Genomic DNA, 24,556 nt, shown 5'->3' on the forward strand with positions numbered 1-24,556 from the left:
ACTTTGGTTTTGTTAATTTCAGTCCTTTGATATTTACTAATCTGTTTCTCATCTCTTAAACAGTTCAGCTAAACATTAACCATTCTTATCCCTATTGTTACTTATTGCTTTTACTGTGGCTCACCACATAGCTCCAAGAAATATTGAGAGCCTTTTAATGTTACTTAGTAAAAATATCATATTGAGTGATTTATTAATCATCTATGGCTTATGTTTGTAACGATATGGTTTATGTTTGAAACAATAGCAGTAATGAGCTCCAACCTCATTAGAGGAAAGTCCGAGATCAATAAGTTCTCAAAACACTTCTTATCGATTCATCAGCATTTACTCAGGAGAATGTCAGCTTTATTTTTTTTAACTTTTTAAATTGTAGATGTTGTATCTCTTCTTTCTTGGTTATAATTAATCACCAGTAGGAATATAAAGCTGCTTATGCATTAATACCTTTGATATGTCATTTCATTTGTCAAATTTCCTCCCCAAACCTCCTACTCAACTCAACAACATTTGTTCCATACTTAAAAATAGTAACCTAATGTAAAGGTGGCATGGTTATGACTATAAAGAGTTATGTAATCTGAAATGGCATCTGATGGGCACTGGTCCTGAGAGTGACACGACTGTGCAGACCAGCCCCCTTTCTGTTGAGTGGAGAAGCAAACTCGAGGACTCCAGGTGCCTCTGTCTGTAACACTGCCCCAAATCAGTACAGCATCAGAGAGCACCACCAGGAGCAAGTATGAAGGCTGCCTTCATAGTCTCCTGGCTTTGATAATATAACATTTACCTGTGTTTAAATTTAGCTTCTAACCTTTTTTATGGCTACAAACCAAAAACACACATGGAGTAATAAAAGTAAACAAAGTCTAGATGTGTTTAAAAGTGATACTTTTGTCGCTATTTTGATGTACAAAGAATTGAAAGAAAAGATTTGCAGACCCTGAAATGAACTATTTCATGCCACAAAGACCACAGTGTCAATCCATATCTAATTTTGTAAGGACAGTTTGACTTAAAGCCTGCTTTAGAAGGATGGATAATAAGAACTTGCATTCAACTGGATCATTCAGAGAGATATGAGGGTAGAAGGTCCTGTATGAAATCTTTTCAGGGCTGTATATGCTTGCCTGATTCAGAGAGTGAAAGACACATAATGTTAACAACGTATGATTCTAGTGAAACAAATAAAAGCTCTTCCTACAAACCCTGCTGATGGTGCTTTGTGATAAGTGTCCTTGTGGAAAAGCTCTCTGAGACTCTTCTGAATTTTTAGAACAAATATGATCATTTAGTAGCTTTTAGAGAGAAAATAAGAAACATGTCCTTCAAACAGCAAAATGCCTTTGTGTACTTTCACACAAAATAAAATTTCTTCTGACTCAGGATGACTGCTTCAATGTGAGAGAAGTAAATTGACATGGCTATCAGAGAAATTTAAAATATGAGAACATACTAGCCTACTGGCAGGATTAGTCAGATCAGAAACATTGTATAAACCTTATGGTTAATTTAAAGTCACTAAAACACCAGAAAGAAAAGTTAGTCTCTTAACGTGGAAGAAAAATTCCTCAGAATACTTTTTACTGGAAGTTTATCTCAGATTTCTAAATGTTTCCTGAAAGATTTTAATGACACCGTACTTTTTTCTTTTAAGATTCTTCTACAATTAAAATTTTACGCATTTTGGAGAGCTATAAAGCCCTATCTTTAATAAACATTACCTCTGTAACAGAAATGGCACAGAAAACTAAGCAAATGAGAAAAATGAATCATTACTTTTTTCTTTTTGAACAAATATGTAATATTATCCATTTATTGTTTTTACAGGAGGAGGAACTTTTCTTTCTACCACTACTTTACAGGAGGAAAATAATCTAAGCTATTTTATGTAATATTTTAGAGAACTAAAAATGTAACAGTCATCAAATTTTCAAAAGCAGAGCATAGAGTACGGAACTCTATAATTATGTATAATAATAAAAATAATCATTTAATTTAAACTCTACCTTGTGATCAGTTAGAAGAAAAGGGAAAGAGAAGAGACAAAAATTAGAAAAAAAGAACAAGAAGAAAGAGAAGAATAAAAACATAAAATCACTGAAGGCAGAGAATCAAGATCAAGACAGAGATCCATGCAAGCATTCATGGGCCTGGACAGACTTCCACATGGGGAAAGGGGCAGGTTCATATCCACCAGGATTTCAAGGACATGGAACACTGGCATATTCGAAGAAACATTCAGAGAGAAAATATTTTGTGAAAACAGCATTTGGACATTTACAGCATGGCAACTATTAACAATTAAATCCCTCCTCCCTCTTTCTTTACCCCAATGGTAGACATAAATGAGAAATTTGCTTTTTGGCGTATGTTCCATAGTAAGGATAAAATATAAATACTTCTTGTATTTTTGAAATCTTTGTCCCTGAGAAGTGTTCTCTTTGTTCTTAAAAGATTAACAAGGAAGGACTGGGTGTTAGACACATGCAACTCCCAGAGTCTTTTCCCCATATCATAACCAAAAGATGCAAAAATAATTAAAAAGGGAAATGGAATACATTTTTCACTGTGAGAGACAATGTTATTGAATGTCATGTCTACAAACCACATAAAATAACATACATAAAACATAAAATAGCATACATCCTGTGGTAAGCATCCCACACTAAAGGAAATACAGTAATAAACCATGGTTTTAATTCCCGATTGTGACATAAATGATTAACCTTTTTATTTGGTCCACAATTCTTAACTACTCCTAGAGTTTTCTAGCCACTAGTTTGGGATTAAAAATATGACTAATTGACAGCCCCTACTTTAAAAAGCATAAGCAAGTCAGGAGGCATAAACAGATATTTAAAACATAAACCATAGTATTTAAATATACCATGGTATTGCTATAAACAGGGGATCATGAACAAAAGAACTCCATTGGTGAAATTCAAGAAATTTGACAAAAATACTTGAAGATTTTTTCTGTGTCTCTGAAGTCATGCTCCATATGTCATTATAGTAGTAGTAGTAAGATAGATAAATAGATAGAGATGTAGATAAGATTGATAGACTCAGAGAGATAGAAAGATAGTAGATAGATAAGAGAGAATCTTCTCTTCGTACCAGCTAAGCGATAAACAGCTGAGTGATAAATTTATTTTTAATGTCCTATTTAATCTTAACTGTGAACTCCTGATTTATAAATTTCATTTGTCTCCAAAACTGCAAAATACTTTTGGTTTGGTGCTGTGTGAATCTCTTCCATTCTACTCCATTTCTATTTCAGACGTTCTCCATCCAAATCTATTTCCCAGTGCGCTATGCTTTCACATTCACTGATGCACTAAGCTCCTCCTTCACAGAGCAAACAAACTCCACAGTTAGAACTTCCTCAACCGTCCACCACAAACTATGCCCCTGCACACATCTCATGATCTCCACCTCCTCTTACAACTCTCCCTTGAGGACAATGTTCTAAAGTGGTGAAAATTCTTAAATTATGAGAATGAGCAGTCTTCATTTTGTATCTCCTGTTTACTCACTTGTCCCAATATGGCGTATTGCACTGAAATTCAAAAGCAATATTAACTAGTGGTAGTAGAGGCATCTTTGTTTTCCAGATGGGCATGGCTCTAGATAGGGGTCCCAAGAAGGTCTTATCTCGTATGCCAAGTCCAGTCAAATGGTAGTAACCAGTTGTCAAGAGAGCCATGTTGAGAAGAATTCTGAGTTCATATCTAGGTTCAGTGGGAAAGAGTCCTGGGAGAGTTTAGCAGTATTTGCCACAGACGTAAGAGGCAGGAATTGGTCACACAATTACTAGTTATTTGCCTATTCTAAACTAGTGTTTTATTATTCACTCCAATACTGGCTATGTGGTTTTATTAAGCAAATAGCTGGAATAGAGTAGACATTTAAAAATAGTTATTATTTAACTACAGATAAATAGTATTATTTAACTACTGATTGAGGAGTAATTGAATATAATGGTAAAAAGATGTTTCTATTCCCAGAATACTGAGAATTATGTTGTTGGTGTTGTTATTACTACTTTCATCTTGAACGTGTGTTCAATTTTACCAAATGTCAATTTGGCATAGTCTGAGCTAATCATATGGGTTTTATAATTGGATATTGTATTGCAATCATTATATTGATACTGACTCAGTCTTATATTCCTGAAACTAACCCTCCTAATCATGTTGGATTGTTCCATTACTCTTTATAATTTGACTGACAAGCACCTGAAACATTTTTTTATTCCTTATCAAAAAAAATGGTATTAGGGGCCGGCCCAGAGGCGCAAGCGGTTGAGTGTGTGCACTCCGCTGCAGCGGCCCGGGGTTCGAGGGTTCGGATCCTGGGCACGCACTGACGCACCACTTGTTAAGCCATGCTGTGGCGGGTCCCATGTGGAGTAGAAGAAGATGGCCAAGGATGTTGGCCCAGGGCCAATCTTCCTCAAGAAAAAAGAGGAGGATTGGCATCAGATGTTAGCTCAGGGCTAGTCCTCCTCACAAAAAAAAAAAAAAATGGTAATAGGATATAATTTTATTGATGGTATCTTAAGGTTATTACCAGAGGTATGCTAGTTTCATCTAATAAATTGCATAGATTTTCATCTCTTTATACATTCCATAATATACTGGGTTCTTTACCATTTGAAAGAGTTTGCTGACTTAGAGCCCACAGACTATTTAAAAGCAGTTCTTTGAGTATTTCAAATTTCTATAGCCTCTAATTTGAGCTTTCGTTTTCTTATTATCCTAAGATCAATTAGCAAATTATTCATTTAATAAGATTTTAAAAATTATTTTTATAAAAATACAAATAGCAATTTGTTAGAAATTCTACTCTTTTATGTTTTTATTATTTCCAGCTTTGGCTATATTAATTAATTACTCTTGTTTTTCAACTTTCCACTTTATTAATTTTTGCTTTTCTATTTATTCTTTCCAACTTCAGTTAGACACATAACATAAGTGAGAAATAAATGCCCGCTATGTTTACCCTGTGAGATTTGTTTGTTGATTCCCGTAACTAGCCTACTGTGGCTGTACAGGCCTCAGATACATAGGTTTGTTCTATGTCCTAAGTTAGATAGTCAGTTGATGATACATTGATACTGGTTCTGGTCACTAAGTTTGAGGACTCAGGTCTTTCTTCAATTCTGTAACTCTTCTACCACTAACTTTTCAAATTGTGTCTCTCCCGCATCCCTTTTTCTCTCGTTTGGAACATCTATAAATGTTTGAGCTTTCCAGTCTTTTCTCCTTGTCTCTTAATCCCTCGTATGATTTATTCTTTTTTTTCTGTCAATACTACATGCTGAGTGATTTCTTTGGATTTCTCTTTCAGTTCACTAATTCTTTATTCTAACTTGATATTTAGCATCTCTATTCAGATACTAATTTCAATTCTGTATATCATGTCTTGAAATTCTATTTCTTTTTCAAGTATATTTCTTATATTTTCCTTTTCTTTTAACATGGTTTCTATCCATTCTTTTACTTATTTAATTATGTTAAAGGTACTTATTTTACAGTATCTTTCATAGTGTTCTAATCTTTCTTTATTTTTCATCCCAATTTCTTCTTTGTTTTGTTTTGTTTTATTGCTTTTCATTTATTCTCATTGCTGACTATCTTGTGGCTATTTATTTACTCAATTGGTTTTTAATGTGTGTGCGTACGCGTGAGAGAGAGAACTTCTAGGGAGTCTGATTTGTCTTTCCTGTGATGGTCTGCACACACTGGCTTGTGGAAGTGTGCCCACACGGTGCTTCACACACGCTTTTGCCAGGATCTTAGTGGTTTCACATGGTCCAGAGCAGTTTTATGCTAATGTATCAGCTTGTCTTCCCTGCACCATAATGTTTGAGTAAATTCAAATTTCTCCTGTGTAACATAGGCTTAGATAAAAATTTCACAGTTTCCTGTTTTATTCCAACCTCAGTCCCTGATGTTTAGTCAAGAAACTATCTTGCTTCTTTCTCTGTCCTGATGAGTGGTGTCTTTCCAGTTCTCTTCATCCCTTGAGTAGATGAGGCAGCCTTTATGCAGGAGTTCTGCTTCAGCCTCTGCCTACAACAGGCTGGAGGCCACATGTCCCTGCCCTATGTGCGTATTAACCACCCTCTGATTCCAGAACCACTGTTTCTTTAGGATAATTCTGGGCCAAGACAGCGTTAGCTACTGAGTTCTCCTCAGCTTTTAGTTTTCTTGTCCTTTCTGCCATGTAAAAATCATCCTTTATTTTGAGATTATGTTTAAAACCATTCTTTATATTTTATTTTTTACTCAATAGTTCTAGGTATTTTAACAAAAAAGAAGCTTACTTATCTTTTTTTTTTTTTTTTTGGTGAGGAAGATCAGCCCTGAGCTCACATCCACACTAATCCTCCTCTTTTTGCTGAGGAAGACTGGCCCTGAGCTAACATCTATTGCCAATCCTCCTCCTTTTTCTTCCCCAAAGCCCAGTGGATAGCTGTATGTCACAGTTGCACATCCTTCTAGTTGCTGCATGTGGGACGCGGCCTCAGCATGGCCGGAGAAGCAGTGCGTCGGTGCGCGCCCGGGATCTGAACCCGGGCCGCCAGTAGCGCAGCGTGAGCACTTAACCACTAAGCCACCGGGCGGGCTCGAGGCTTACTTTTATGAATTGGTTATTTCCCAAGAAATTCTCTTGAAGTCAAACTGTCACTGAAAGGATGCTGCTATTAGTCAAATTCCTTATAAAACATGTCATAATTTTTTTAAAGTTGCTTTTATGTCATATTTTCTAATAATGGAATGGGTACGAACAACAAAAAATTTTTAATATTATATACAGTAAAATGTTTACATATTTTAATTGCATTTTCCAATATTCACGTAGTTAAAAATAAAAAATATGAAACAAGCTAATGAATTCACTGACTATAGAAGTCATATTTTTAAAATTCTACTTTAGCTAAAAAAGGTTATAAAGTACCTTTCAGAGTTAATGAGAAAATGGGGATATAGACCAAACTATCCAAAATTTACAAAGAACATCTGGCATTATGCAGAAAGAAATTAATTATTGATTTAATTAAATCTTTATAAACTTTCTAAACTGATTCCAACTACCTTATGTCTGTCTCAGACTCAAGTATTTTCACAGGAGAATATTTTAGAGTGTTCTATGAGTTTCCTAAGTCTTAGCCAATGAATAACACACTTATAGAAATGGAAACCCCAATAGGTCATGCAATTAGCCCAGGTTGGCAAAGTTAATTACTATGAACCTAGAAAAGGACCCACGTTGTATTACTAGTCCTATGCCTTTTCTAATATTCTCCGCTTTCCTCATATTGATTCCGGATCAAGTAAGCATGAATATTAATTCACAAAATTTTTCCTATAACTTATCAAACACTTAAAAATATTTTCTGTATAATTCTACTAACTTTGCATGAAAAAGTTGTTATTGCTTTCCTCATGCACTAAAACAGAAGACCACATCAACAATTTCCTCAGTTCCAGGCAACACGTGAAGATGTGGATTCAAGGTCTCCTAGGATCTCCATTTGTTTAGTGAGGCAACCAGCTGATCTACCTAATTAAATGGCACAAATCACAGATTGTCAACAGTGACAATAGTGCACTTTCTATTGTGAAATTTGGGGAAATTGTTTGGTAGTCATGTAAATTAATATCAAAGTTCCTCAAAAAATTTAATACAAAAAATAGATTAGAGATATGTGAGATTATTCTGACAGCCATTTTGAGATATATTTTGTGAGTGAAAGAAAATGTTGAGTTGCACATAACCTACTATGACTCTTGCATAATTTAAAGCCAGCCCTCTTTGTTCCAATCTGGAGTGTACCTTTCATGTGAATGTCATGTTGCCATGCAAGAAAAAGGAAAGACTTGCTACCATGGAGACACATTCTTTCCAGCTTTGCTTAAAGAATGTTTTTCTTTAATTTTCCTGAATCAACACTACTAACAGCTGGAAGCTAAAGCAGATTCATTTAAACACGGTATTGTAATGTGTACATAGAGCTAGCATTCATTGGGAGCTTCTTATGTGCCAGACACTCTTAAGTGTTTGACATGCCTTAAATAATTTTTTTTTTTTTTACTTCTTTTTCTTTTTTGTTTTTTTGTGAGGAAGATCAGCCCTGAGCTAACATCCATGCTAATCCTCCTCTTTTTTGCTGAGGAAGACCGGCTCTGAGCTAACATCTATTGCCAATCCTCCTCCTTTTTTTTCTTCCCCCCCAAAGCCCCAGGAGATAGTTGTATGTCATAGTTGCACATCCTTCTAGTTGCTGTGTGTGGGATGTGGCCTCAGCATGGCCGGAGAAGCGGCACATCCCTGCGCGCCCGGGATCTGAACCCGGGCCGCCAGTAGCGGAGCGCGTGCACTGAACCGCTAAGCCACAGGGCCGGCCCGCCTTAAATAATTTAATCTTCTCAATAAACTTATGAAAATTAATATTTAATAAAAATTTTTATTTTTATTTTATTTTTTTTGTGAGGAAGGTCAGCCCTGTGCTAACATCTGCCAATCCTCCTCTTTTTTCGCTGAGGAAGACTGGCCCTGGACTAACATCCATGCACATCTTCCTCCACTTTATATGGGATGCTGCCACAGCATGGCTTGCCAAGCGGTGCGTCAGTGCTCAACTGGGATCTGAACCTGCGAAACCCGGGCCGCCGCAGCGGAGCATGCGCACTTAACCACTTGTGCCACCACGCCAACCCAGAAGTACTATTATTATTCTCAATTTACAGGTCAGAAATATGAGACTAGGAAAGGTTACAAAAGGCTACACAATGAGGAAGAATCAGAGAGAGCATCCGGAACCCCTGTGGTCTCACGTGAGAGACCTATGTGCTGTACTATAATGTTTCTTACAATCTCCTGTTCTAAAGGCAAAGAAAAACACCACCAACAACAATTAAAAGAAAAGGAAATATGTGTAGCGGTGAGTTTTGCATAGTGGCTATACACCTCTTGCCCCCGAAGATGTGCATGTCCTAATCCCTGGAACCTGTGAATATGTTAACTAACACAGCAAAGGAGACCTGCTAATGTGATTAAGTGAAGGATGCTGAGGTGGGGAGATGGCTGTGGATGATCTGTGTGGGCCAGTGTAATCATGTGGATCATTAAAAGTAGAAAAGGGAGACAGAACAGTGAGACACAGGCAGATTTGACTACAGAAGACTGTCAGACAGATCTGATGTGAGAAACTCAACCACCATTGCTGGCTCTGAAGATGGGGGAAGGAAAGCAGGTAGGCTACCTCTAGAAGCTGGAATGGCAAGGAAATAGATTCTCCCCTGGAGCCTTCAAAAAGGGACACCGTGATTTTAGCCCAGTGAGACACACTGCAGACTTCTGATCACTGGAACTATAAGGTAATTAAGTTACGGCGTTTTAAGGCACCATATCTGTGGTAACTTGTAGCAGTCACAAGAAACTAATGCATCACTATGTGTTACCTTAGTTTAACTATGGATAAAAGCACAGAGTTTGGAATCAGACAGTTTATAGCTTGTGTTCTCCACTTGCCAATTGCTTGTCCTTGAGAAGTTAACACTAGTTCACAAGACAACAACCTAGAAAGTGTAAATGTCTTCATGGCATATATAGAAAAAAACCTACCTTAAACTATTCTATTCATTTTGGAACATGAAGAAATATTAAAAACAAAAAAACAGCATCTCATATATTAAACTGCTGTCTTAAAAAAATCCATAGAACTTAAAAGATTAACAAGAAAGATATGACTTCCAGTTAGGGGCTTTTTTCTTATCTGCATGTCTCATTTTAATATGAGAAAATTATAAGTTTGAAGATGAATAGTATCATTCCAAGTCTTGAGATAAATTAGAATAACTCATCGAAGAATATCTTTCTTCTATTCTGCTTTTATTCTATTAAAGCAGGAATCAGCAACCTTGTTCTTAAAGAGCAGATAGTAAATATTTTTGGTTTTTTAGGCCATATAACCTTTATTGCAACCACTCAACTCTGCCATTTTAGTGGGAAAGTGGCCATAGGTACTACGTAAATGAATGGGTGTGGCTGTGTAACAACAAAGCTATTTGTAAGAACAAGTGGTCAGCCTAGAGGCTGTAGTTTGCCAAATCCTGTGTTAGAGTCTAGCATGAAGGGTATTCACATTAACTCTGAAGTTTTTGAATTCATGGTCCTGTCTTTCACTCTCAAATGCCCGGGATATATGGCTCTACTCCTGTGGCCACATCGGCCTGGAGTCCTTGGCCTGCTCAGGAGCTCCCCAAGAGATTGGGCCTCTCCCTCTTAACCACTTGTCTATTCTCTAGGGAGGGACCCCAGGTGTAAATTGGCACAAGACAAACAGGCACAATGGTCATTCTATGTCTGTCTCATGTGTTGCAAAGAGACAACAGAGTCTTTGCATGAGAGAGATGTGCTTGGACAAGGAAAACCATCTGTGGTGGATAAGTCTAGTTACTGGGTAACTATCCAGAAGCAGATTTACCATGAGGCAATGAAGACAGCTCTTCAGAGCTCTAACCACCAGGGTCCTTTCCAAGGCCCTGGAAAGAGCCTGTGATGTGTCCATGTCGTCACATGTGCTTATAAACTGTGTGTATGTGTAAAACTTCAGGCCCTGCAATCCTGGACCCTCCCCGACTGTAAACACTATTCCAGATGCTAGCAAATCACAATGAACAAAATAGCCCTCATGATGACTGAAACAGAGCTTAACAAATTCCTTAAAATCACACTTTAGAGATTACTAAATGCGGGAAGGGCGTTTAATCCATCTGTGCTGCTTCCTCCTCCCAAATCCTGGTTTATAAATAACAGTAACAATAAATGTTTGTGGAATTGATATGATGTTGAGAGGATCAATGCACTTAATGCAAACAGAAAAGCTAAGTCATTGTAGAAAAAAAATTTTTTTTTTTTAAAAAAGGATTTATTGAATTAAAGAAACTAGAAAAAAGAGAATTAAGAAAATTCTAGGACAAAAGAAACAATCAAAAATTTTTAACAGAAAGGTATGTTTAATTAAAAAACAAAAGGTGAAGTTATGGAAGAGAGGACATTGAAAGACTAAAGGACGTGATCTCATTTGGTTTCTAAGGGGAGAAAACAATGCCATAAAGTAACTAAAGAGCCATGAATGGCAGAAGACTCACAATAAGATGAAATATGTTGGAAAACAGGCAACAAATGGCTATGTTATTGCTTTCTTTCTTTATTTTTTTAGCAGAGAAAAAATAGCTTTGCAAAACTTTAAAAAATCTATTACTGCCTAATGAGACCCATACTTGCTGCAATTGACTTTGAGAGCAGTTAGCGGGCCCAACTCTAAATCACCAGCATAATGCCATTGGGTAATGGAACTGTCACAATACAATTCCACAGCCACCCCACTGCTCCTTTCTTAGTCTTCTAAGGGAAGATTATGTAAGATTATAGCAAATTATGGCTGCATATGCCTCTCTTGCCACAGGGACTGACACTAATGGATCTTAGCTCCACTTGGCTGAGAAATAAATGTGTTCTATAGATTGGCAAAAAACAGGGCCACAGTCAGAGAAAGCGGCTTCAGCAGACCACCCACGGTTCCGACAAAAAAGGGACAGACCTGACCTGATGGGGAATCTGAACGTAGGATTCACTGACATTTCATCTGAGATCAAGATGGCTAACCTGCAGCGTTTCCCTTTCCACCTGTCAAGGCAGATTCTGTGTCCTGCCACCAGGACTGGCAGCACTGCTGCAGGCATTGTGTGTGTTCCCAGATGGTGTGACACAGGAGCCCAGGGAGACATACCCAGAGACCTTCCTCACCAGAGTAAAGCTGCCTGTATCTCTACATGACTCACCCACAACTGAGGCCTATGAGGCCTAGAGACATGCAAACATGAATCTAGAAGAAAACAATAAATAAATGAACCATTTCTATGTTAGCCAAGATATTAGTTCCAATTAGCCCTGCTTTTCCCTTAAGAGCTTATAATAAAGCAATTGTCTATTTTTAACTCACAGAAGGAAAAACAGGGACTTGATCATATTTTTTGCTTCTAAACAGCAACTTTTCCACTTAAATCCTGAGAACTTATTTGTTGCACTTTATTTTTTAATATTTTAATGAATGTTTTTGCCATAGCCATTCTAAGGTTATCTTCACAGATAAGTCATGTATGAATCCATATACATCAGGTCTGATACTAAACCAAAATATTTTATTAAGGATTTAGGCTAATAAATAAAAGGTTGATAAAACATTTTTGTCTACTACTGTCTTTAAAGTGTTTATCTACTGGAGACCGTTCATGTTCAGCAAGTCCTTATGAAATGAGAAAAATAAGCTTGCTGATAAAAATTCAGATTTTAGTTCCTTAACTACAAATGGGTTTCAAATAAGTTCCAATGCTTGTATTCATGTTAAATCACAAACAAATTACACTCCTACTTTTAAAGTTTTTTTGTAGTTATTGTTTAAGTTTCTTGTTCCCTGTTAAGGTATATTAAAAATGCTAATGATTTACTTAGTCCAAATCTCTAATCTAAAGCCACAGGAATTAAAATACCTCAAAAACAAAACAAAATAACTTATGAAATCCATTAATTAATCCTCTGCCTATTTAACAAATATTTATTAATAAATAGGCACTGTTAGACATAAAGGATGGAAAGTTTAAGTAGATATGCTATTTTTCTCCAGAATGCTCACAACTTAACGTTGAACACATAAACACTTACAGTAAGTTACAATAAGAAATATTTTAATATAAATAAGTACAAAGTGCTACGAGATCACTGAAGAAAAATTATTTCTCCAGGGGTAACAATATTAGGAAATTTTGATTTGAGTCTGGAGGGCTTAATAGGTCATAGCCGAGTAGGTAAAGGAAAGAAATGTTTTCCAGGCAGAAGGAATAGCTTATGCAAAGGCATAAAGGCCAAAAAGAACATGGCATTCGCAGCCAAAGGGGAAAAGTGAATATCAATATTGTATAAGCATAGGATGCCTGAGATTGTGTTGGAAAATGACAAGAAATATGGCTGAAATTTTAGATTAAGACCAGGGTCTGAAGGGATTTGTTCCCAAACACATTATTTTTCTTAACCTAATTGGAAAGAGAAAATTCAATGATTTTTTTTTTTTTTTTTTTTTTTTTGTGAGGAGATCAGCCCTGTGCTAACATCCGCCAATCCTCCTCTTTTTTTGCCGAGGAAGACGGCCCTGGGCTAACATCCGTGCCCATCCTCCTCCACTTTATATGGGACGCCGCCACAGCATGGCTTGCCAAAGCAGTGCGTCAGTGCGCGCCCGGGATCCGAACCAACGAACCCCGGGCCGCCGCAGCGGAGCGCGCACACCCAACCGCTTGCGCCACCGGGCCAGCCCCTCAATGATATTTTTAACCAGAGAAGTGTTACGCTCTAATTTGTACTTTGCAATAATCTGATGCTGTAGGAAAGAAGGAATGCAGTGCAGGAAGACATATAGGGAGCTGCTGTAAAAATTCAGATGGAAGCAGAGAGAAGCCTAAAATATAGACTTAATTAAGGAAGGTAAAAACTTTTGTTTAAACAATTGCACTAGGGCTAAACTTGTAGGGGAAAAAACATCTAATTTAGAACGAATGTTAGATTCTGTTTCTGGCTATGGTGTTGTAACTGAAAGGAGACTAGTCCTCCATGACAAACAACCACAAAAGAGGGCAAACTAGTTGAGCGGATGGTTTTCAAACACTGGACAACAAGTAGCATTAAACTAAGAAACCTGAGAAAAGGGAGACAAGGGCCCAGCTTTCTGCCTGGGGACACCCTCCCACACCATGCAGGGTGCCAGAATCCAAGCAGAGAGAGGTGCTGCTATGCTGAGCACCCCTCCCCCACGTCCCCACCAAAAGAGGGCAACTGAAGAAGCTGGAACACTGTGGGGATGGGGCAGGCTCTGATTGGGGAGCCCCACAGAGCTTGGGGTGTGCTGACCGGCACCCGACACCTGAGCAGGGGAACTGCCTGAGTCTTACAGAGAGCAAGCGCCACAGGGGGCTGAGTCAGAACACACAGGCTGCTTTAACTCCTTAATAACACCCCAGACAGACAGCTCAGAGAGCAACACACACACCAAGTCACAGGATAAGTTCTACCCTTATAAGGATAAAACCTACTCTAACAGAGCCTACAACCAAGCCCTGCCAAGATCTGCACAGGAGACAGAGCTGAGGGGTTGGACCCTGAGTCAATGGAACTTAGATAACAGCTGGGGCTTTTCCACTGAGACAAAGCATAAAGCAAAGCCTATACAAGTCCAAGGTGGAATCACAGGAATTGCTATGCATCCAAAAGTTACAAGAGAGGCAAAGAAACAAAAAAAAATGTGGTTCATACTTAAGATAATAAGTAGTCAATAGTAATCAACTCCCAAAGGATGGCTGTGATGTTGATTTGATCAGAAAAGGACATTAAGGCAGCTATAATGAATGTATTCAAAAAATTAAAGAAGGTATGTTCTTAATGAGTTAACGTGTAAGCAAATCTCAAAAGAGAATTGGGAACCATAAAAAAGGAAGTTCTAGAACCAATATAACTGAAATGAGCATTTCACTTGATATAGGTAACAGAAGATTGAAGATGACAGAAGAAAGAGTCAGTGTACTTGAAAGAAAGATCAATAGAAAATGTCCAACCTGAAGAACAGTTAGGAGCAAAGATTAAGCAAAAATAAACTCTTCTACATTGCTAGTGGGAGCAAATAATATTACAATCACTTTGGGTAACAATTTGGCAGTTTCTTATAAAGTTAAACATAGGGTTGCCAAGTGACCTAGAAATTGTACTGCTCGGTTGTTATTGAAGAGAAATGGAAACATTGGTCCACAAAAAGACCTGCATGTGAGTGTTCATGGCAGCATTATTCAGAATAAACAAAAACTGGAAGCAACCAAAACGACCACCTCAGGTGAATGAATAAATAAATATTTGCACATTTACACAATGTTACTCACAATTAACAAAAACAAAATATATCATCTATTGATACATCTGACACATGGATAATTTTCAAAAACATGGTGAGCAAAACAAGCCAAGCTTAAAAGAGTATATGCAGTATGATTCCGTTTATATAAAGTCCTAGAACAGGCAAAACTAATATATAGTGATAGAAATCCCGTTTGTCGTTGCTGGGGAGGGCCTGGGTAGAAAGAGTGACTGCAAAGAGCACGAGGGAAGTTTCTGGGGTGAGGAAATGTTCTCTGTCTTCCCTGGGGCCATGATTACATAGGCATGAATGTTGTTCAGAATCATCAAATTGTATACTTAAAATGTGTGCATTGTACTGCATGTTACTTTTACCATAGAACAATTAAAATTTTAATTTTATTTAGTCAGATTTTGGTGATTTAGTCAAAATGCATTAAATTGCATTCAGATGTGGTTTTTTTTTGGTAAAATAGAATTTACAAATGAAATAAAGCATATATTTAGTTCATTGTAAAGTTTTCTATAGAGTATTTATTATGATTTTATGTTGTATATAACTAGGAACATTGGACTTATAGTATCTTCATTTCTGTAAGTGTTAAATTTGGATAACATATTGGTAAAGATTTATTCAGTTGAGTTATTATGATTGTAAAACAATCTAACATAGCATGAATTTTCAAAGGTGGGAATAAAAGCAGATTCTCAAGGAAAGAAATATATATATATATATATTTCATTTCTAAAAGGCAATTACTAACACTCAGTGCAATAAAATCCACACAACTGATGCTAAATTAAATGTCATGCTTAAAGTGTTGAATTAATTGTTTTGCATTCTGTTTTTGCTGAATGAATGGTCCTGAGTGCCTTCTAAGAACTGGACCTTTGGTGATAACTGAGTGATAACATGAAAGTAATTGGCCTCTTGTCACTTTTTATTTGCTCGGTTGTGTTTTCCTTATCGCAGGGCAACAGATTTGATTGAATGAGCTTTTAATTTTTTAAAATTAGGGTTAAGATAATGCAAGCATCAAACACATATGTGATTTTCTCTGTTGTAACTTTTTGTTCCTTTGTATATAAAATTATAATACATCATAGTTGACTGAGGCCACTATATATTGGGTGAAAAAGTAAATTGGTATGGATAAGTGTGAAAACCTAGTTTTCATCTAAGAAAACTTTATTAGATAGGGGTTTCAAACTGAGAATAGTTTTTAAGTCCAGGGCCCCTGAGGGATTGAAATGAGCCTCACCAGGCAGGTCACTCGTCCCCTAATGAACTATCTAGTGTCCATTGAGCTGCGCCATTGTGCTCGGCCTGCACTAGGCTCTGGGGATTCAAAGGTAAATTAGACAATTTATCTGCATCTAAGGCGGATATACTCTTAGAATCTTGTCATTAATTAATATGTTGTGTAGTAAGGCAGACACACAACAGGGTGAAAATGACCAGGAGAGGGAAGGCTCTAAAAATGGCATTGAGAATCAAGCAAGAGGACTTGGTATAGTTGTGTAATATAGTATACTTATAAAATTATTGTTTAGAAGAAACATGGTACTCAGGAGTCTTGTACTAGCTATGCCACGAAAGACCAACTGTATGTGAACTTGGGAGCTATGCAAGACCCATCTCCCAAGCACCATATGTTTAAAATAGGAAGTAGGAGAGCTAAGGGAGAAAAAATAAATAAATCCTGAACAGAAAGAAGCATAGATAAGAGTTGGAGAAAAAATGCTGGTCCTCCAGAGGCCAGGCTGTATTTAACCAGTTCAGTATCCTCTTGTAACTAAAAGAACAAAGCCACTCCCTCCAACAGGGATAGCAGACAAGGAATAAGAGCAAATGATAGTTTCAAATTTGGGGCCTGCTTTGTGGCTAAGGGAGCATCCATTTGTAGACATGAGTGGGAGGAGCACCCATTTCACATGCCTGGTGAGCCCTGGGGAGGAAGGGCAGTGCTAAATCAATATTTGGTAAATCAATGGAAGACGAGTGTCCATGGCTGGCTTCCAGGAATCTGTGAGTCCTCTAAACTAAAAATACATATGGAATTTTGGGTGTATAATTTTGTTGTATTTTTCTGCAAAAGAAGGTTCATAGCTTCTATCAGATTTGTAAAATGGTCTTACATGAAATGGTTAAGAATCACTGTTTCACAGCGACTGAAGTTGCATCTATACATACAGTCATGCTTTGCTTAATGACGGGGACACGTTTTGAGAAATGCATCGTTAGGCGATTTCGTCATTGTGGGAAATCACAGAGTGTACTCACACAAAGCTAGATGGTACAGCCTGCTACACACCTAGGCTCTATGGTACTAATCTTCTGGGACCACTGTCATATATGTGGTCTGTCGTTGACCAAAATGTTGTTATGCAGCACATGACTGTACTAAGCATCCAATAAAGGTGAAGGGATGATGTTGATGAAAGGCGCTCTACGGCGGGTATGAATATGAAAGTCAAGAAATTTTTAGAAGAATGAGAGTCAAGAACCCTGAAGAAGGAAGGCCAAGCCTCCCTCAGATGGAAGAAAGACAGAGACAGATGGTGCGAGTTGTTGAGAAGGTATCTCAATGCAGAGTCTGACCTCGGGGTACCTAAGGGTGTAAAAAGGGGAGAGACGAAGTGCTTTTGTTTTTTCATATTGTGAAATGAAGCAGCTGTAAGATAGATGTGTGTACTGAATGTAAATCACTCGATTAGTGAATTGCTAGCTTTTCTTCAAACAAGCTGAGGGAGCTGTGCATTCCCGTGACGACGGGCGACAAACTTGTGCTTGCTCAAGAACAGAAGTAACCACAGCCACGAAAAATACACACTCTGTTTTCAAGACAGGATTCAAAAATAGCTTTCAAAATGGCTGCTCTCTGAGAATTTATGTTCTCCACTCAATGGATAATTAATTTCACATGTTCCTCATTATATGTTTTGCAAAGAATAAAAAGTAACAGACAATATGAATTTTTAGAGTAAAATAACCTATAAACAGGAAATAATTCATTTTCTATGGTCTTTAACTAAAACCCTTTAAAAAATAAAACACTTTTAACAACAACAACAAAAGATTCCCTGCAGCTCTCGGTAGTGAAGAGAGCAAGAAGCCTGTACATTTCACTAATCCTTCCAGCAAAGGCTGTGGGTCTTTGGATCCAGGAGAGGCGAAGTGAGGAGGGTAGAGGCCAAGGGGTTTGGCACAGCTCGCCTGCTCCTTTCAGAGCTCCTGTTATGATCTCCTTTATCTGTCAGGGCTCCATATACAATCTCACTTGGGAAAAAAGTCTTCCTATCTCTGGGGTGGGATGAGTCCGCTGCTAATTCTAGGACTAGACTCCTCCACGCAGTGCACACCGTCTCTACAAGCCAGCAAGACCAACGGCTTTAGTTTCCCATGCTATCACACTGGCCCTGGGGCCAGGTCTTTCCTCTCTATTTCTAAAGATCGGTGACCTCTGTCCGCCTTGTCTCAGATGACAGTCTTTCACAGATAACTGCCACTCCCCTTCTAGGACTGAGTTTTGACACCATCTCCTCGGAGAAATCCTTCCTGAGCTCTGTGTCTCCACAGCTCCACATGTCACTGAGTGGGGTTATGCGGTTTGTGAGTCCCCCGCACCCCATGCCCTGAGCTCCTTGAGGAGAAGCGAAAGCATCTAGCCGATCTTACTGAAGCGAACCAAAGGATGACTAAAATAACGTCCCCATGTGGCTTTCCTGTGACGACCAGGTGTTGCTCATGGCAAAAACAGTTAGTCATTTGAGGGAAAAGTCTAGCATGGACTTCCACATGTTGTTCTGGCCTTTTACAATCTACCTAAAAGGTCCAATGTAAAGGTACTAATAGAAGGCAACACGGAAAATTAGATTTTACTTCTGGGTGATAAACTGACACAAACTTTCAAAATTAGCTGAAGTGAAGTAAAATCATTAACTTTGTAGACCTGCTGACACGTAAAGATGGGGGGAAGTATTCCTGGAATATGAAGATATCATAAGTGTGGATTAAAACTATTAATTAAAGAGCATATCTTCAATTATTATTTTAATCTTTCACTTAGTAGTTAACTGAAAAATTCTATAATCTTAGCTCTAGAATGACCTCAAAATCTTTTAGTGAAACATCTTGACTTTACAGATGAGAACACGAGAAAATTCATCTAAGGTTGTCCAAGATCGTGCAACTCAATTTGTCTGAACAGAGAGAAAGAACCCGGTCTCCTAACACCACCATGAGGATTCTTGCTGTCCCCCCAATATTACTCTGTGGATTTTCTCTTAATTTTATAATATCATATGTAGCCCTTCTCTTTATCCTAAATATTTTAATTATCACAAAACTTGTACAGTATACAACATGTGTCAGGTATTTTAAACAACTTTCTTCACTGAAAATCCTACTTTCCAGGGCTCGCCACTCCTGTTGACTTTGATGATGGCTAATGACGTCGGGCAGTGACCCCTCCCCGAGCTGCAGCCTCCAGCTGTTGAGCCGTCAGCTCAGAGTCAGCAAGGTTTGCAAACTCACTTATCACAGCTGTACTTGTGATTTGGATTATGTAACTTAATTAAATATTATGTAAAATAATGAAGTATTTATTTAAAAGAGGAGAGTACTTATTTCTCTGAAAACTAAATTCAATGCTTTGGGAAGGCTTGTCAAAAAAAGAGTCAAATTTTGATGCCAATTCACTGCATATTACATAACTATAAACTCCTGGGGAAGTGTATACACTTGTACAAGGAATCTGTGTTTATACCATTGCTTCCATGGCAAATTCTTATTCCCCTTTCAGAACAAACTTGTAATCACAAAAGATCCAGTCTGGCCATAGCTTATACCAAAACCAGGTAACTGAGGACTCCAGTCAGAGGATCAATATCACCGCAGCCATGCCAAAACAAGAAGACAGGCTGTCTTCCACACGGCACAAGCCACAGAACTCACTGTGCCCTCAAAGGGGGCAGTTAAAATGTGTAACGTGAGCATATGTATTATCTATATGACTCTCTGCTTTGGCCAATTCTTAATCAATCTGTCCTAATTATCTAAAATATGAAGTGTTTAATGTTACAGGTCCGTATTTATTTTGATTCAATGACATATGCTCTACTTTTTTCCAAAATTAACAGACGTGGTGTAGAAACAAAGTCTTAACACCACACTTGTAAATTAACACAAAAAGGAAAAACAGTAAGGAGAGAGTAAAGAAATACTGTGTAAGTTAGCATACTTAAAGCCATACCATGTTCATTAGCATAATCAGCTCCTGATAAACTATAATCTACAGATGTGAAGACAGAGGCTGTAACAGCATCCCAACTTATTTACTTTACGCTCATAGTTGAATGAGGCGATGGGTGATATTTTATAAATTTGCTATGAATCACAGGGGAAAGTCAGACACCTGGGCAGCTGAGAGGAAAAGAACACAGCTCGGCCTCCCGGCCTCCCTGCCCCCATTCATGCCGGTCAGCCCTGCTCTCCTCGGGCTGAGGCCACACGTCAGGCTGCGCTCAGTCCCCCTAGTTCAAAGCGCCCCTGAAGCGAGAACAACTCACTGATTAGGTTTCAGAAGGCTCTGCATTGTGATCCCAGACGCACTAAAGGAGCACACAGAAAGCCAGATGTGGGAACAGTCATGCGCAGCGACTCTAGCCGCTGGCCATCAGAAAGGCCAGTCACGCTTCGCAACAGCCACTGGGAGGAGTGTCCTGCAGTGGAGCGCCCGTGTCTACACTCCAGCCTAATGTTGCGTGTGACAACGACAAGTGGAGGAAACATTTCCGGTACTCAATAATTTGTGGTGAATTTACAAGTTAGCTGCGAATTGAGAAGTGAGACCCGAATTGAGAAGGAAGACTTGCCCCCAGCTGTATTCCACATAGATAATGTGCTCCCAGGACGCATGTAAAACACTGATAGTACTACCTACACTGCCACCAGCCTATCTAAGCTGTCTTCGTGCTTCACCCAGACCCCTCCAGTAACTGGAATTCCTTGCTGCTAGCCTCTCCTCCTTCCAGCACATCTTCAGGTTACCGTTTCATGGAAAATCTCGCCTCACGTTACTCTCCTGCTTTAGAGTTAAACACAGGAGAAAGATCAATTCCTTTGCATGGCACACAAAGCTGCCCCCTATCACTTGTCTATTCCCTCCTCCTGTCCCCCAACCCTACACCTTCCTGCTCCCATCCGTCTTCCTAGGTTAACGTCTGCTGTTCCCACACCATTCAACTTATCACACTCAGAAAATTCCAAGACCAGATCAAATAGCATCTTTTATCAGTAGCTTGCTGTGAATCTTCCACTTACCTTCCATTTCTCAGCTCTGAGCTCCCGTAGCATTCAATTCCCCTGTCTATGACAGCCCTTTTCACACTGATTACAGCAGCTCCCTGCCTTCCCTGCACGCTGTCAGGCTCTGCAGAGCACGGATGCCATTTCCTTCATGTCGGGTCTCAAAGTCTAGCACAAGGTTGTTTATAGCAGATGTGCAATGTAATAATGATGCCGACAGCTGAAATGATAATGTTATAATAAAACTATCTCCAGGTAACATTCATTGATTACCTATGATGCACCAGAACTGGGCTACGCAATTGATACATTTTAGACAATTTAATCTTCGAACAACTCTGAGAAGGAGGCAGTACTTTCTCATTTTGTAGATATTCTGAGATTCAAAACTGTTGAAATACTTTCCACAAGCTCTCACCACTAATAGGTGATAGAACAGAGGTTTAAAACAGGTCTCTATAAATCCAAAGTCAATGTTCTTTCCAGTAGAAACTTGCAAATTCATGGTACTCTGATTTGTTTTAAATATATTACACGTTTTCACAGTTTGATATTCGACATAAGTATGAGACAAATTCTAGTAGCAAAAAAGTATTTATACCCTTGGTATTACAGAAAAGGGCCTAATATTGACAATTGGCTACCTTATTTGCAAAAAATATTAAACTTGTCTGAAAGATTTCACATTAATATACCTTAATCTATTAGTAAATATATTAGTCTTCTATATTTACCCTACTACAGGCAAAACTTCTTGATGAAATATTTCTTCGTTTTTTGTTAACATTTTAAAGGATGAGGGGTGGTGAGCAAGAGGAACATTTAAAGCCACTACCTGGAAATGTTTTCTACTTGTAACTTTAAGGAAAATTTAAACGTCTCATACAGAGGATATGACACTGATACTTCACTGAAAGGCATTAATGATGCAATGGAAAGACCTTGACTTACATTCTGATGACATATTTAGAATTATTTGTTCTTTTGACCAAAAATAATTTTTGTTTTCATTCCATTACTTTATTTTGCCTAAGAAAGCCTGTGTGATTGCTCAGTTTATTACGAGTCTTAACATCAGAACGTAAGGCCCTATCAAACCAATAAGGAACCTTAAGAGGTTCCCATAGAGCGTGAATGAACTAGACAAGCCAACCTCTCCTGGTTGAGATGTACTAGCTGGTTAACAAGAGGCAGCAACGTTTGCATTTGCAAAGAAAGTAGATAGACAAAGGAGGGAAAGGGGGCACTTTAGTCTCTGGAAATCCTTCCTTTAACGATTAAACTTCTCCCTCAATAACAATTACTAAAGGTTCTGCAATCACACCTCCGGGAAACCAAATTGACACAAAACGCCCTTTAACACTTCCACCTCTCCCAAGAAATGTTTAAATCCAGGCAATATTTGCATACTTACTTTTTCAGTTTTTGTCTAATCTCTGAACCTTTAATTTCATTTTGAAGATCTTCAATGTTCTGAAAAGAAGTCAGATTGCAGAAAACTCTGAAGTCAACATACAGAGGGATCCTATGGTCTCGCCCCCTTTGAATGTTGGTGGCAGCCAAATCCAGCGCCAGAGCACGCGCCCTGGAGAACGGCTGCGGGGTCAGCTCCAAGCTGAGCAGTTGGGAGCGCTCCCGGAGTTCAGCGGCCACGCCAAATAGCCCCCGAAGGAGTGGATCTATCCCCCCTTCCTCGATTATTCTGGATGGTGAAAAGAAAGCTTTGTGGAGTGGAAGGTGGCCATCGGGGATTTCACCGAAGATGCCATTCAGTCCATAAAGAATAGGATTCAGCCAAATCTGAAGGCTGCAGTAGCAAGAGCTAATAATCCCTGCGTTGACGTTGGGGTCGTAGCCTTGGTAATCCCGCAGCATCTCCATGCCGGGCTCCCCCAGGATCTTGGGCAGCCACTGGCCGTAGGTGATGTGCTGCAGCTCCGCGCCTGCAATCTTCCTGGCCTCGTGATAAAGGGTGTCTCCATCCCAGTGGGGGTTCAGGGCGGACAGCTCCGCAGCAACCCTGTTGTGTTCCCGGAACCACAGGGTGTGCATGGCCCTGAGAGCCAGCTGTTCGTTGGCCCTGTGGTCCCCTGCCAGGAAACAGGGGCTGTGGCTGTCCTGCTCGGGTCCTGTGCACTGGGCCTGGGTGGGGCCTGAAGAAAAGGGCAAGTGCTTTCCGGAGGGGGCCCAAGGTAAGCCTGTCTTCAGGCGTCCCCGGGGCGCTGAGTGGTCTCTGAGAATTTGGGATTCCCGCTCTGAGCTGCCGTAAACATTGGCGGCATCAATGTAAGCTGTGAGCTGGTTAATCCGTTCCCGGCCGGACACTGAACTCGTCACCGAGGAGGCCGTGCCGCCGCCACACACGGGGCTGGAGCGTGCAAAGAACACGCACGGCGCTCCGGTGCCCCGGGGGGCGGTGTGAGGAGTGACAAGGGGGAAGCAAAGAGCATCGTTAGTGCACGCGGAGCTGCAGGGCTGCCCATCCGAGAAGCGAGACGTGCTCCACGCAGGCACCGTGTGCTCCAAATCGTCGTCTAGAAACTGGCCCCAGTGCATGAGCATGTGCGTGTGTCTCTCGTCGGGGATGGCAGGCGCCGTGGCCGCCAGCTCTGTTGAGACCAGCCTGGGCAGCGGGAGGGGATACCGACCCGACAGGCCGTGGCGGCCAGCCCCGCGGGGTGAGTTGAAGCCGTTCTCACAGGCCGGTTTCAGGATGCGCTCAAAGGCGGTCGGCGACGCACCCCACGTGGGGCGCTGCAGGTTGTTACACGTTCCGTCCTGGGTTCTGTACCTCCCGTGGAAACACAGGTCAGAGCAGTTTGGCACATGCCTGTGAGCTGTGCATCCAGATAAATTTGCGATGAGGCTGAGGTAGCGCGGGGACATCAAGTCATTGTAGCGGAATTCTGAAAGGCAGAGCAGCAGAGCAATGAAGAGACCCGTCCTGGAAGAGGAAAGCGGGCAGAACCTCACACTCTAGGCTCCGTGGGGAACGGGCCACTGGGTTAGCAGAAATCCTTCTTAGGTCCAACAATATTTCATTAGGGCAAAACTGAAAGTTCTAATAAAAATAGAGGAGAAACAGATAATAGTTTCCAAAAGATAGAGGAATTGCTTAGTGATGACTACCTTAGTTATGATGACTAATTGCTAGAATGGACAAAAAGGAAGGAGAAAGATGTTCTCCGTTCCTAACGCCTCCTTCTGTGACTTTCCCAATATAATGTTGGTAAACATTTGTTAATCCTCATCACAGGACTGTGAATCTTTTTC

At 39.5% G+C, this 24,556-nt stretch overlaps 1 protein-coding gene across 1 annotated transcript in view; it reads right to left on the reverse strand.

The window, feature by feature from the left end:
* Window positions 1-24,556, reverse strand: part of PXDNL (peroxidasin like) — a gene marked incomplete at its 5' end in the record, with an annotated part of 424,640 nt that overhangs the window by 51,912 nt on the left and 348,172 nt on the right. The window contains 1 exon segment of the mRNA XM_058528993.1: window positions 22,698-24,189. Within this exon segment, the coding sequence (XP_058384976.1) occupies window positions 22,698-24,189 (1,492 nt within the window).

Source organism: Diceros bicornis, chromosome 33 (genome assembly GCF_020826845.1).
Source record: "Diceros bicornis minor isolate mBicDic1 chromosome 33, mDicBic1.mat.cur, whole genome shotgun sequence".
NCBI lineage: Eukaryota > Metazoa > Chordata > Mammalia > Perissodactyla > Rhinocerotidae > Diceros > Diceros bicornis.